This window comes from Amblyraja radiata, chromosome 8, assembly GCF_010909765.2.
Source record: "Amblyraja radiata isolate CabotCenter1 chromosome 8, sAmbRad1.1.pri, whole genome shotgun sequence".
Lineage (NCBI taxonomy): Eukaryota > Metazoa > Chordata > Chondrichthyes > Rajiformes > Rajidae > Amblyraja > Amblyraja radiata.
The window spans coordinates 49225974-49241552 of NC_045963.1; the positions used below are offsets into that span (position 1 = coordinate 49225974).

General features: G+C 44.8%; 1 protein-coding gene across 1 annotated transcript in view; it reads right to left on the bottom strand.

Annotated features, from left to right (window-relative positions):
• Positions 1–1227: 1227 nt before the first annotated feature.
• Positions 1228–15579, bottom strand: part of pld5 (phospholipase D family member 5) — a 77377-nt gene continuing 63025 nt past the window's right edge. Inside the window, exon 10 of the mRNA XM_033025842.1 lies at positions 1228–2204. Coding sequence (XP_032881733.1) covers positions 1984–2204 — 221 coding nt within the window. The 3' untranslated portion in view covers positions 1228–1983. The remainder of the gene's footprint in view (positions 2205–15579) is intronic.

Consider the following 15579-nt stretch of genomic DNA (forward strand, 5'->3'; position numbering starts at 1 on the left):
GAGCAGGTCACTCTGGTCCTTAAGCCTCCACTATCATTCAACAAGGTTAGGGTTCATCGGAACTTGTCCTCAGCTCATCAAAATGGAATTAGCAGCAGTGAAAGCCACCCTACGTGGAATGTGTGAATTAACTGAAGAGGGTTTCCGGCCTGATTCTACTGAACATCTCTCAGCCTTGACTATATTTATATGAAACTTGGGGCCAACTTATATAACATCAGTTGATCATGATCATGAACTCAGAATTCACCTACGTATGACAGGGAAGGAGACCTTACACAATTTAATTGGATCCTAATTTCAACAAAGCTGCATTGTTGGCTGTTATTTCAATTGTGCTCTGGTTGTTGGAAAAATACAGTCTACTCACCGCCTTAATTTGCCTTTATTGAAGTACAGGGGAGAAGAGGAAGCAGTGATTGGTGATATGTGCCAACTGCATGGACACCATTCGGCAGAGAGTGGTGGGGTGGGGAGAGTTTGGGGCAGATGGAGGATTTAGATCTTAGATCTTAGATCTAAATACTGGGAGCTGTCCTTTCTGCTGTGAGGAGTGGGTCGAGATGCAGAATAATCTTCATATCTCTTGTGCTTAATAGAAGGATGAAGCTTGAATGCATTATGAAATGGGTTGATGTTGTGTTGGGCTGCTATACTATTTGGAGGTATTTTACTGAAGTGATGTTTAGCTTGGGTTGTAACTGGAAGTTTTAACCTGTAATGATGCCTAGTATTTGGGACATTATTCTACTTTATAGCCAGCCCACTGCAGGAGTATCAGCTGCAAATATTACATCACAACCAGACATGTCAGTATAGAAAACAGAGAGAAAAAAAGTAGATGGGTATCTGTCTACACAGAGAGACAATTCACAAATAAATTAAATCCAGAGAGCTTTAAATCAGCTCCATTTGGGTTGTAATAGCAAAGATCCTATAGCAAGCAAGATAGATCATTCGACGAAAAAGACGTAGTACGGTCATGGGCAGATTCATGGGTAATTTTCGGCCCCATTTCCGTAACCGGCTTCCGTCTCCACACCAAAGATCCCATAGGATACCAGTGCGGAGACGGAAGCCAGTTACGGAAATATCCTCGTAAAAATAAAAGTTATTTGGGAAAAATCTTCTCCTCATTTTCAGAATTATAATTTATTAACACAAACTGTTCCCCCGCAACATTGATTACACTGCGAGTCGGGTCGGGTTACTGTAATGGATGAAAAAAAGGCCCACGTTCCGCTCCGTTGCGTACTACACGTCAGCCCATTGCATTTAGCAGGAGCGGTCTATCTTGCTTGCTATAGGATCTTTGGTAATAGTGTGTAATGTTAATTACACCATTTAAATCTGATGAAAACAAGTGCTCAGTTATAAAAACCGCAATGCCTTATGTCAATTGTTCAATAAAGTTTCAACTCTCTAAATGTATACAATTTCTAACCCATGCAGATAAGTCACTGCTCTCTGGATACATGGAGAGGTTATTGGGACTATTGTACGACCATGGAAAATCTACATTTATATCATTACAGTAAAGCTCCGATAATCCACTATCCAACTATTCAGAAATCCCGATAATTTGGCATCAGGCTCACAGGTGAAGTTTCCTTCACAGGTGGAGGTCTCCTGAAGCTCATGGGGCAACAGTTCCTGGCACCCTTTAAACTTACAGTGATCACTAGAATATTTATTCAATACTGTGTTGAACCTAACAAAGTCACTTAAAAGCATGTTAGAGTATTAATAGGGATTATATCCAGGAAATGTGAGTGTGGAACCATCAACATTCGAAGCCTGCTGAATTATCATTGTCCTTAGTTGCTTCATGTAATCTAGTAGATTTGATAAAATGCTTCGACTGAACCCAATTCTTAAGTCACAAAATCCTGTACTCCTGTTTCCCCCCCGTCTATCTCCTGTACACCTGCTACTCTACTGCCCCTACTTCAAGTAAACAGGCTTTATTTTCTCCAGGCTAAATTAAGGTGTGTTGCGTCGATATTTCCTATGGTTCAAGCACTCTAAAAAGGTATTTATTTCTAAGCTTCGGGCATATTTGGAATTCCAGTCTCTCTCAAACACTGCTTGTAGTTCCTGGTGAACTGATGCCGTGTCCTTTAGCCATCTGCTCCGTTTGTGTTCAATGACCAGGCTCACCCCTGTGTTTTCCACATAGTCATCCCCAACCCAGTCAGAGGAACCTGTGAAATAGCACAAAAGAAGTCTTGGTTAATCACCACATTTACAAATACAGAACCCAGTATTTACTAATTCCACAATCAATATAGGTTTATAATTATATCCTTCCCAACTGTTCAGTTATTATCATTCATCAATGCGATGCTTTTGGTTAATAAATCAGATTCCAATCCAGTATTGTCAATGCATAATTAATTCACCAAGTCAAAATTCTGAAGAAGGGTTTCGACTCGAAACGTTGCCTATTTCCTTCGCTCCATAGATGCTGCCTCACCTGCTGAGTTTCTCCAGCATTTTTGTCTACATTCCTATTTAACAGGTCACTTCCCAATCTAACGTTCTTAGCTGGGTGAATACATTTAACGCTTACTGTATCTTGATTCTAAATGGCATGCCCTGTATCTTGAGGTTGTGACTCCCTGTTATCAGGATCATCCTCCCTGTGTCTATAAAATTCCCATATTGCACCAAAATCAAAATGGAATTAGCAGCAGTGAAAGCCACCCTACGTGGAATGTGTGAATTAACTGAAGAGGGTTGCCCGAAGAAAGGGTTCCGGCCTGAAGAAGGGTCTCGACCCAAAACGTCACCCATTCCTTCTCTCCAGGGATGCTGCCTGTCATGCTGAGTTACTCCAGCTTTTTGTGTCTATCTTCAGTTGAAACAATGCCTATCCATGTTCTCCAGGGATGCTGCCTGACCCGTTGAGTTATATTTTATGTATTTTTTTAGGATTATGTTAAATTCCCACATCCACATGCCACTCACACAACCATATGTACCCCTCTGCTGCACACAAGCTCTGTCAGGATTCACAGCCAAATAATATATTTTGCCAGTTCAAATGCCATAAGTGACAGTGCGTTTTATATCTGAAACTGAATCATACGTGATAATTTATGGCTTTACATCTGTGTATCTGAAGACATTTTGTTGAATAATAAACACATTGATCAGTAACTTTGAAATTGGGCTTAACATCATAAATTTATAGTAACTCATAACTGATTAAAAATGTTTAGTATCTAATGCACAGGTTAAAGTGCAGCTCATGTTTCATGGGAATCTAATTATCAGTGAATCCAATGGTGCATGTATGTTGCATTACGATGAATGAATTTTACCAGCCCTTGGCTGAAGAAGCAATTCGGTCCAAATATCAGAAAACAAATCAAGGCTCCATTATGTTTTAATGAATGTCGACCACACTATTAAATGCATCGATTTTGCTGTAGATTTGGATTGAGAATTCAGGCAGCTCCTCATTCAAACGGGCAATTTTGGTATGTTCGAGAGGTATCCACACAGATATCTTACAGCAGCTTTTGACACTGCCATTCAGAAACTGCATGTCTCGCTCACTGACCACCACAGGGGAAAGACAAAGATGGAGGGAAGAATCTTCAACAGCACAATTCCCATTGGTTCTGCCCATTCTTCAGAGGAAAACAATTGTTTACATATTCTGTTGTGCTGCTGCAAGTAAGAATATGATTGTTCTATCTGGGACATGACAATAAAACACTCTTGACAATTCACTATGCTGACCAATGTGGGTCCCACCTTGGCATTGGGTTACGGTCATGACTTGAAAGACTCTTTCACACAGAGGGAGTTGCGTATATGGAATGAGCTGTCACAGAAAGTTATAGCGGTGCTGGGAACGGCTGCGGCTGCGGCTCGCCTGCAGTCCGTTTGTCTTTACTTTTTTGTGTTGTTTTTTTTGTTTTGTGTTGTTACGTTTTTGGTTTTTAAGCTGTGTTTATGTGTGGGTGGGGGTGGGGGGTTGAAACGGGGCTTGCTGTCTCCCTTTGGGGGAATACGACTTTTTGTCGTTATCCCCCTTCTCTGCCTCCGTCTGCGCTGTGGCCTAATGGTGGAGCTGGCGACCTCGAGGCTCCGGAGGCAGAGCCTGTCAGGACTCGCCCTGGGCTCGCTCCCGTGAGGGCGGCCTGACGAGGGGCTGAGACTCTCTCGTGAGGGGCTGTGACGCTCCCGTCGGAGTGGCCCAGCTCGAGGTGGAACGGCACTCCCGTCGGAGTGGCCCAGCTCGAGGTGGAACGGCACTCCCGTCGGAGTGGCCCAGCCCGAGGTGGAACGGCACTCCCGTCGGAGTGGCCCAGCCCGAGGTGGAACGGCACTCCCGTCGGAGTGGCCCAGCCCGAGGTGGAACGGCACTCCCGTCGGAGTGGCCCAGCCCGAGGGTGGAACGGCACTCCCGTCGGAGTGGCCCAGCTCAAGGGAGGAACGGCACTCCCGTCGGAGTGGCCCAGCTCGAGGTGGAACGGCACTCCCGTCGGAGTGGCCCAGCTCGAGGGAGGAACGGCACTCCCGTCGGAGTGGCCCAGCTCAAGGGAGGAGCGGCACTCACGTGAGGGCGATCCGGCTCGGGGCTGGAACGGTGCTCCGGTGGCTGGGACGGCGTTCTGGCGGCGGCGACCTGAGTCCTGGGTTCAGCCACGGGCCAGCGGCTGCGTCCGCTGGACTGGAGGGAGGCAGCTTCGACCACCCCGGGCCGTGGTGTTTGAACCGGCCCGTTCGCGGGGTTCGGTGAGCCGCGGGACTGTTTGTGCCATCGCCCGGTGGGGAATCGCCTCAGCGCAGAAGGAGAAGAGGAGGGAAGAGACAGTAACCCTAAGATTTTTGCCTCCACCACAGTGAGGAGGTGCTTGGAGGATACACTGTGGTGGTGTTAATTTGTGTTTATTGTTGTTTTTTATTGTATGTATGACTGCAGGCATGAAATTTCGTTCAGACCGTAAGGTCTGAATGACAATAAAGGTATTCAATTCAATTCAATACTTCAGTTTAGAGATGCAGCGTGGAAACAGGTCCTATACCATACCGAGTCCGTAATGACCAGCAATCCCTGCACTATTAACACTATTAACACTATCCCACACACACTAGGGACAATTTACATTTATACCAAGCCAATTAACCTACACACCTGTACGTCTTTGGAGTGTGGGCGGAAACTGAAAATCTCGGAGAAAACCCACATGGGTCACTGGGAGAATGTACAAACTCCATACAGACACCGCCCGTAGTCAGGATCGAACCCAGGTCTCTGGCGCAGTTAGGCAGCAACTCTACCACTGCACCGCCATGTTCAATTGTGATATTTAAAAGACACTTGGATAGATACATGGACAGGAAAGGTTGGGGGGATATTGGATCAGGCACAGGCAACTTGGTACACTTGGACGAATTGGGGTGAAGGGCCTGTTTCCCTGCTGCATGGCTCTCACTGCTACATAGGACTCTAAATGTTGTAAGGACATGTTATCACAGGTACTCTTGTAATTTAGGATTGTGAAATGTGCAAAACCTTTTTTATTTTTATTCCCAGTAAGCCTGCATTTTTTGGGGGGTTGCAGTTAGATTATCTGCCCCCTCCCCATCATGAATAAACATTAAATATTATATATCCAGTGCTAAGATTCCCACTTAAAATATATCCGTAGAGACACAGGCAAATTCAGAAGTAATAACCAATTGCCTGTGCCCAACCAGATCCTTGTATTCCAGCAAGGGCTAGAGCGAGGTTTCTGACTCATGATCTTTTCATGCTTCAAGCAGGAATTCTTCATGCTTGGTAGATTGGGAATTATGTATGTTGAAAGCAAACATAAAGCAGTTTCTTCAATTTTGTTCTGTTCAAAAAGATTGTAATCAGACATTTTTTGCATCATTAGTTCTACATAATAAGATTGTGAGAATGAGTTCATAGTTATAGAGTTGTACAATACAGAAATGAGCCCACTTCATCCATGTCTCTTAAATGTTGCAATTGTCAAGGCTATTACAATGCAGGAACATCCAATTACGCCACTTTCTTTAGCAGGTATCAACCATCATATAATATATAAAACTCTCGCCCAAAATTCCGAAACGGAACTCCGTCCGGCTGTCACATTTCTTCCATTGATTCCCTGCAACTCCGAAACTGGACGCAGGACCGCCCGCGTCTTTTCCATTTCGGAAGAGATTTCGCTTTTCTTTCTACGTATCCGCTCCTCATTACATTCCGTCGTGTTTAGGTACACGTTTTTAATCAAATCCTTCACCCCCCCCCCCCCAATATTTCAAAACTGAACTGGCTTCACACCCACAGAACCTTCTCCAGCCCCAGCCCCTGCTGAACGTTCCATCGTGTGATGTCACAATGCCCAATCTTCACATATGTCCAATCGGAATGGATCCATTTACATATGCCTATGCAGGAGCCCCAGCCAATGGTGAACGTTCCATCGTGTGATGTCACAATGCCCAATGCTCAAAGACATCGTTGCCATAGAGAGGGAGTACAGAGAAGGTTCACCAGGCTGATTCCTGTTATGTCAGAACTTTCATATGAAGAAAGACTGGATAGACTCGCCTTGTAATCGCTAGATTTTAGAAGATTGAGGGGGTATCTTATAGAGACGTTTAAAATTCTTAAGGGGTTGGACAGGCTAGATGCAGGAAGATTGTTCCGGATGTTGGGGAAGACCAGAACAAGGGGTCAAAGTTTAAGGATAAGGGGGAACGCTGAATCGCCGACATCTTTTCCATTTTGGTAGAGATTTCTCTTTTCTTTCTAAGTATCCGTTCCTCATTACATTTCGACGTGTTTAAGTGTACGTTTTTAATCAAATCCTAACCCCCCCCCCCCCCCAATATTTCAAAACTAAACTGGCTTCACACCCACAGAACCTTCACCAGCCCCAGCCCCTGCTGAGCGTTCCATCGTGTGATGTCACAATGCCCAATCTTCACATATGTCCAATCGGAATGGATTCATTTACATATGCCTATGCAGGAGCCCCAGCCAATGGTGAACGTTCCATCGTGTGATGTCACAATGCCCAGTGCTCATAGACATCGTTGCCATAGTGACAGTACAGAGAGTCAGATGTGGGCCGAGGAGCCTTCAAGACAACATGAGATGTTCCCATATTGTGTGAAAATATTTACGTCATTCACCCCTGAACCTCGATAAGAACACCACCTGCACATCTTAATTAAATTAGAGAAAAACGGAAAAGAGGTCGGGCATTTACACTTTTAAGGCTCTGTGTGTGTCGAAGCTTCGTGTGTGTGATGCCGCACCGCTAACCCCCCCACCACCCCCCCCACGCGTTGCCGAGACGGACCCGACTTCGACGACTTCAAGATACGATATTTTAAGACGGCAGGGACCCGACTTCGACGACCAAATCTCCCCTGGGGGCTACAGGTAGGGAACGGTCTTTATGCACTTTTCCAACTCTGTGTGTGGGGGTGGTTAGTGTGTGTGAGGCGCCCGCCCCCCACCCCCCCCCCAGTGGGGGCTACGGGTAGGGAACGGATGCGTTGGGGGATCAGACCCAACGGGTTTGCCATTGGTCGTCGTGTTTAAGTGCACGTTTTTAATCAAATCCTAACCCACCCCCCCCCCCCCCCCAATATTTCACAACTAAACTGGCTTCTCACCCATAGAAGCAGCACCAGCCCCAGCCCCTGGTGAACGTTCCATCGTGTGATGTCACAATGCCCAATGTTCAAATACATCGTTGCCATAGAGGGAGTACAGAGAAGGTTCACCAGACTGATTCCTGGGATGTCAGGACTTTCATATGACGAAAGACTGGATAGACTCGGCTTGTACATGCTAGAATTTAAAAGATTGAGGGGGTATCTTATAGAAACTTACAAAATTCTTAAGGGGTTGGACAGGCTAGATGCAGGAAGATTGTTCCAGATGTTGGGGAAGTCCAGAACAAGGGGTCACAGTTTAAGGATAAGGGGTAAATCTTTTAGGACCGAGATGAGAAAAACATTTTTAACACAGAGAGTGGTGAATCTCTGGAATTCACTGGCACAGAAGGTAGTTGAGGCCTGTTCATTGGCTGTATTTAAGAGGGAGTTAGATGTGGTCCTTGTGGCTAAAGGGATCAGGGGGTATGGAGAGAAGGCAGGTACAGGATACTGAGTTGGATGATCAGCCACGATCATATTGAATGGTGGTGCAGGCTCGAAGGGCCGAATGGCCTACTCCTGCACTTAATTTCAATGGTTCTATGTTTCCCTCTCCGAAACCCCTCTCCCACCCATCCCTCTCTCCCCCACCCCCCTTCCCTCTCTACGCCACCCCCCTTCCTCCTACCCCTCTGTCCCTCTTCCATCACTCCCCCTACCCCTCTCCACCTCCCTCTCCACTCTTTCCCCTCTCTCCCCCACCCCTCTCCCCCTCCCTCCCTCCTTCCCTACCTCCCCATCCTCCCCCTCCACCACATCTATCTCCCCATCCCCCTCTCTCACCCCCAACCCCGCTCTCCTTTCCCTCCCAAATCTGTCCCATTTCCTCCACCTCCTCTCCCCTCCCTCCCCTCTTCACATCCCCCCTCCCTCCACCCCCCTGTGTGTTTGGGGGTTGGTTAATATGAGTTTGATGCCGCAGCCCCCCCTCCCCCCCCCCCCTGCAAAACGCCGTTGGGGAAACAGACCCAACGGGTCTGCACTTGGTCTAGTTCTCTATAAAAACGTTCCCTCAAATCTCCTTTAAAACTCATTCTTCTCTTCTGTCTGGCTTTTGATAGCCCTACCATAGGGAACAAATTCTATCTACCCTAACTATGTCTCGTTTAACTTTATGTATCTCTATCGTGTCACTCATCAGCCTCCTTTGCTCCAGGGAGAAGAAGTCTAGCCCATCCAAAATCTCATCTTGACAAAAGTCCTCCAATCCAGGCAACATCCTGCTGAATCTCCTTTGCACTCTATCCAGTCCAACCCCATCCATCCTGGAGGAGTGTAGCGACCAGGACTGCCCACAATATTCCAAGAGTGACCTAACCAGTAGTTCGTAGGGTTGCAACATACCTTTTGTGCTCTATGTCCTGACCTATGAACACAAGAATTCCATATGCCTTCTTCACTATGTACCTGTATTGCCACTTTCAGGAAATCTATGTACTTGAACTTTAAGGTCCCTATGCTCATCAACATCCCTTAGTGTCCTACTATTTACTGCATATGTAATTCCAAAATGCATCCCTTGCACCTGTTGGGATTACATTCCATCCGACGACGCTTCTATCATTCAAACATTCAGCAGTGTGTGAAGCAACTTTGTGTTTGAGAATTTGCATAATTGAGATGTATGGTTCTTAGAAATTTTGGATCAGAAGTGTAACAGGAGCAGGAATGTGCCAATTTCATGCTAAATTAACAAAAACATTGGGGATTCCAATTCTACTCTGTAATTTGTAGCATGTTCCATGAAATATTGCAGCAATGAATTCACCAAATTTGAAGTCAGAAATACGACACAAAAACAGACCCATCATTCCATTGAGTGTGAGTCGATCATCAACCAACCATTCATACCAATGAATATTAAATATTGAATTAATCCCATGTGTTTATCTTCCCCATAATTCTCATCAACTCCCCTCTCCCAAATTGTACCACTCCCATCCATATTAAGAGCAATTTACAATGGTCATTTAACCTATCTGCTCGCATTTCTTTGGGATATGGGTAAACAGCAGCATCTGGAGGAAACCCATATGGTCACAGGAAGAATGTAGACATGCCACACAGACAGCACCCGGCGTCAGGATTGATCCTAGGTCTCTAGAATGGTGTGCCATCTTAAACAGTAGCTCAACATCCAGATAAATGCCTTAAGGTAACTAAATTGCAATTTGAATATTATGAGGGATATGAAACAGTATATGATCAGACAATTAAACTTGGTAGGAAATTAATTTCTAGAATGTTCCTGCATCTTAATAGCCTTGATAAAAATGGAACAGCAAATGTTTTGAAGAAATCATCTGAATCTCATTTACAATGTCAAAGAACAGTTGAAATATTATTCATCATCCTGTATTATGACGTTGAAAACTCCATACCCTTTGCTCCTCTAATGTAATAAACATTTAATCCTTCAAATGGTCGAGATTTGGTGGAAATAAAAACAAACTTTGCCTGAGTTTGCAGCTGATTGGAATGAGTAATGAAGTTGGCAGCCAACACTCATCTATCATTTAAACTGCTCTTTGACGGAACAATTTTGTAGCAGTTTAAAGAAACATAACTTTTCAAAATTAAAGTATACAATTAGCAGTTTTAACCTGGCACCAGTCCAACACAGCTACAGCCTGGGGTAGGTTTCTGAAGTCCCTGTAATACCTCAATATAAAACATAGTATATATATTTTTAAATCATTTTCTTCAAACAGTTTCATAAACTGTAGTGCACCTTAAAGCATATTTGTGTTTGTATCTATGTGTATGTTCATATTGTGAACCTATTGGACATGATCTGTCTACTTTGCAGCATTACATTGGCATGGACAGTCTGAAATATTTAGTAGTTGCCAACAATTTACAGATTCAGCATGTAAATAGTTTAAGTGTGCTGCCTTATAAACAAATCTTGATCTCAAAGAAATAGGCTGTGGCTCAATGCCTTTGTGATTACAACATTCAGCTGCCGTGAACATTTTAAAAAAATGGCCCTCAGATAACTTAAAGCACCCCAGGAAAGCATATTTTAACCCACTCCCTGTACCTCACTCCTCCGGCACCTTCATCAAAAATTATACCTAGGCATTAGCCATGGTTCAATGAAGGGTATTCATGCCCCTGAGTCAGAAGCTTTAGGATTCAGGTCGCTTTCCAGAGAATGAGATAATAAGAATATATTTCCCATGCTGGGTGAGTCTAAGCCAAACGAGTATATGTTAGATGAGAGGTAGGATAAATAGAAGGGATCCGAGAGTGAACTTTTTTCTTGCAGAGTGCAGGTAGAGTGATAGAGGAAGATACTCTTACAGCATTGAAGAAGCATCTAGACAGCACTTGAACTCACAAAGCATCGAAGCCCATGGACCTAAAACAGGATATAGGACTTGTATGGCACAACAGTGGGCATACGTTTTGGTTGAAGGGAGTGTTCTTCTATGTATGCTGTAAGACTCTACGCAAATCTAGACTTCAGTACTGAAGGAGAGCTATGCTATCAGAGTTTTGTAAGATGAGATATTAAACTGAAATCATTTGCCCTCCTGAGTGGATGTAAAATATCCTTGAAGATATTAGAAGAGCTGGGGAATTAACTGGGAATCGGGTTATGAGGTTGGCAGCAGGCCAATACTAATGCTTCAACCAGCCTCAGACAAATAGATTAACAAGTCATCAACAATTGCTGTTCCACTTCAGAAATAGTTTGGAATGACTTTTGATATTGATTTAAATGCAAGCCTTCCTTTCCCTGACCATTCTCAGGTCAACATTGTGATTAGTTCTTTGAATTGTCTATTGCTGGGGCAAATGTGAGTTAAAGATCACATAGGTCAAGCATCTGCACTGGATAAAGGAAGGATCGTTCAATCACTTGTGCTCCAGCATTAGTGTGAAGGCACCTAATATTGAAAGTGTACACCAGAAGTGGGACATGCTCAAAGGAAGGGCAGCAGGTGCCAAGGTGCACCTCACTCAACAATCTCCCACATTGCACACATATCACATTTGTACTCTAAAAGTTGTTACGTTTAAAGTCTCACTCACCCTCAGACCCAGTGCTTGCAGAACATAAGAAATAACACAAGTCCACTGATCTTGCAGCCTGCTCTGCTGTTACATATCATGGTTTTCTAACCTCATAACCTGATCCCCTCTCCATTGCTCTTAGTTTCAAGTGCATTTAGTGACAGAGTATCTCAACCCCTTGGGAGAAGGAATTCCAATTGCTCACAGCCTCTGACCAAAAAAATTCTCATCTCAGTTTTAAATGGCTGACGTGCCCTGCAGCTCTAGATTCATCAGGCTAATCATATCCTCTTAATCTAACTCAGTAGCTCAATGAGATTACTTTAAAATAGTTGTTCCCAATACAGAGGGTTGGTTCATGGACCTGAGATCACAAATTCAAAATGATGAGGGAAAGCATGAGGGAAAATTTGTAGGATACCAGCCATGACACAGGAATGACATAGGGAATGAAGCTGATAGGATTGTGTTATAAAGAGTACAATCCTGATGGGCTGAATGGCTGTTTCAGCACTAGAATAATTCTGTAGTTTAACAAATACTGTGTAAGAGACCTAATTAAATTCCATTGGTAGTTTGGCTGCGTTTCAGACGATGCATCAGAATCTCTTCCAGGCTCCTATCAGATTTAATTGAACATTGCCTCACAGGAATTTGCAGATGAATTCTTTAAATATGGAGTGATGTCCAGGGTACCAAAATATTCTTATCTTTAGAAACAGTTCCAGGAATATTTAATGCCATTTAAATAGGTATTTATAAAAAGCCTGTAGCCAATACTGTTTTAAAGACTGCAAGGTGCATCATGACGTCCTGTCCCACGATCTTGCTGGAAGTGAAAATTGGGACCACTGCAGTTTCATTTCTCCACTGCAAACTTTCTTCATAAACCCTCTCCCCCTGTTCACTCCACTTTCACTTCCAGCAAAAAGCTCATAAACATCTTTATTGCAGCAAAATGGAGGCCATCCACCTGTAAGAATATAACAAGTTTGAGCAGATGTGCAAGACAGCCTTTTGAGTCTGCTCCACCATTGAACAAGATCACGCACAAACCGATTGTAGAATCAGTCGTTCAGCAGGTAGAAAGGAACTTCAGCCATCATATCCTTGCTGCTCAATGTACCTACCTACACTAAATCTAATTTACTCGCATGTGTTGGTTATTGATGGATTCACCTCCTTTTCCTGGTTGTGTACGTTAACCTTTACCTGCCGGGGGGTGGGGAGGGGGAAGAAAGGGGGTGTTCTTGGAAGTAGGCTGTTGTGGATTAGTTAATTAAAATAGGAAGATTCAATGTCCAGACCATTGGGTTGTAAATTATCCAAGCAGAATACGGGGTGCAATGCCTAGGTTTTAACTGAGAGCTCCTAATCTGCTATCTTCTTATAAGTTCCCCTCATGCCTTCTTCAAGCATGTCTATGAGATACACTTCCTGCTCCTCCTCCTCCTCCTCCTCCTCCTCAAGTTGCTCAGCACCAACCTTCCCATCCTGGCATTGTTGTTTCCAGCATTGGAAACGCTGTTTCTTCCCCCCAACTCCCAAGTAGCAATCCTTCCCCACCACTAACCTGCCAACATTCCTACTTTCTCAGACTGGGTCAGGCCAGTAGCCATCCGGAGCTCCGATGCTTTCACCCCAGCAGGGTGCAAATGACCAAAACAGTCATGGAAAAGTTCTAACACACCTGAATGGGGTTGGTGGTATCTCTGAATAGCTACAATACCTTTAATCATCTGCTCTCGACACAGACCCTTCTGTTGGTCATTGATGTTAACGGGACATTGGACCTACCATGTGGTATTCCATATTAGAGATATTTCAGATATACTTACTGCTGTAAAGCAGTGTGATAGTGCAGGCACAATCGAAATACTAATTATTTTCTCCCCAAAACTGTATCTGGTAAAATGAAACTATTATTTCTCTACCTACAGCAGTAGTAGGATCTAGAATCATAAAGACATGCAGTGCAGAAATAGGCCCTTCCGCCCCTCCGAGAACGTGCTGACTATCGAGCACACATTTGCATTGATCCTTTATTCATCCCATTTATTTTCATTTTCACCACTTTCTTATCTCCCCCCAGATTATACTGCTCACATACACACAAAGCACGGCCAGTTAACCTCCCAATCTACACATCTTTGGAATGTGAGAGAAAATGAGAGGACCTTGAGGAAACCTACGTGATCACAGGGAGAATTGATAGCACCTGAGACCAGGGTTGAACCCGAGTCTCAAACACTGGCTCTTCCAGCTGTGTCACCTACTAAGCCACTGTGGGCACATTATAACCATAATCTTCTGAAAAATGGCAAAAGCGGTTTGTAATTTATTTTCAAGAAAACGGAACAATGCCAGGATAAAATCACAAATAAAAGATTTTTTAAATAAACTGGCAGGAAATTACAAACAAGGCATGACAGTGATTCCTGCTATTGGTGTTGGAATCAGTAGCCTGGGAGGTCCCAGCACTGTGCATTCAATGATTTAATGTATTCAATCCTGTTTAGTATCAGCAGCACCAGGTGCTGGGAAGGAGCCAGAATACATGAAACTACCTCAGCAATGATCTGTGTCTTGGCTCGAGAAAGAGGGCAGCAATAATTGATGCTTTGGGCCAGGATAGATGGGACTTCCTTGTGACAGGTCCAATCTAAATATTGTGTACAATTGTTTCAGGATAAGGCCCGGAGAAACAAATTCTAGCCTCATACTCCACCACCAATCCCGCACTCCTATGTCACTTCACTGAACACAAGAACAAAATAGGAGCAGGAATAGGCCACTCGGCCCAAACCTGTCCTGCCGTTCAATATGATCATGGCTGATCTGCTCCTCATCTATTCTTCAGTGTCAGTTCCCCAAAGCTCTCAATTCCCTGACCTTTCAAACATGCATTTACTTCATCATTAAATCGCTCTGATGATCTTGCTTTAAAGGTCTCTGGGACAGAGAATTCCAGGAAGTCACCACCCTTAAGGGCCCGTCCCACCAGCATGCGATTGCATGCGTCTAGCGCGACCAAACAGTGGTGGCTTGAGGAGTACGGCCTCGCGGGGCCTGGTCCCACTTCCAACCACGGAGCCGTCTGGAGTTGTGCGGGGCTGGTCCCGACATCATACTCACCAATCAGCTGGGCAGGAGGCGGGCCGACTGAATTTGGACGTCGCACGGCGTCGGGCTGTTACGTCATCACGCAACTGCATGCCGGGCGGTGACGTCATAGCGCAACACCACCCGCTAGGCTTACGCCGTCAAGACGCTGCGTACGGCATCGAGACGCGGCGCACGCCCGTCGAGGCGCTGCGTACGGCTTCAATGCGGCTGCGGGCCGACAGGCCGTTGTCGCGCGGAAATTTTAGACAGTGTCAGTTTTTCGGAGCCCCGCGCGATGTCGGGATTAGCCCCGCACAACTCCATAAGGTTCCGGCGATCGAAGTGGGACATGCCCCGCGAGGCCGTACGGCTCAAGCGACCACGTTAGGTCGCGCTAGCCGCATGCTGGTGGGACAGGCCCTTTACATGAAACAGATCCTATGCCCCTCTGTTTTAACCTCAATGTTGTAATTTAAACTCTCAGTTTGGATTATATGATCAAATCTCCCCAGCCAACCTTAAACCATCAATTAGCACAATGTTAACACAGAGAAAAGCCGGAAGTCCACATCTCACATTATTTCCTGTTGACTGTCTGCAGCTCAGTCTGGTTCCAGAGTTCCCAAACTCACCATCTGCAGACCCCTGTACCAGCAGTCCCAATCCTGATCAGATAAATATTCTGCTCATCTGTAGTCCTCCATTTCAGAGTGGCAATACCTTCTTCGGATGATTAGGGTTAATTTT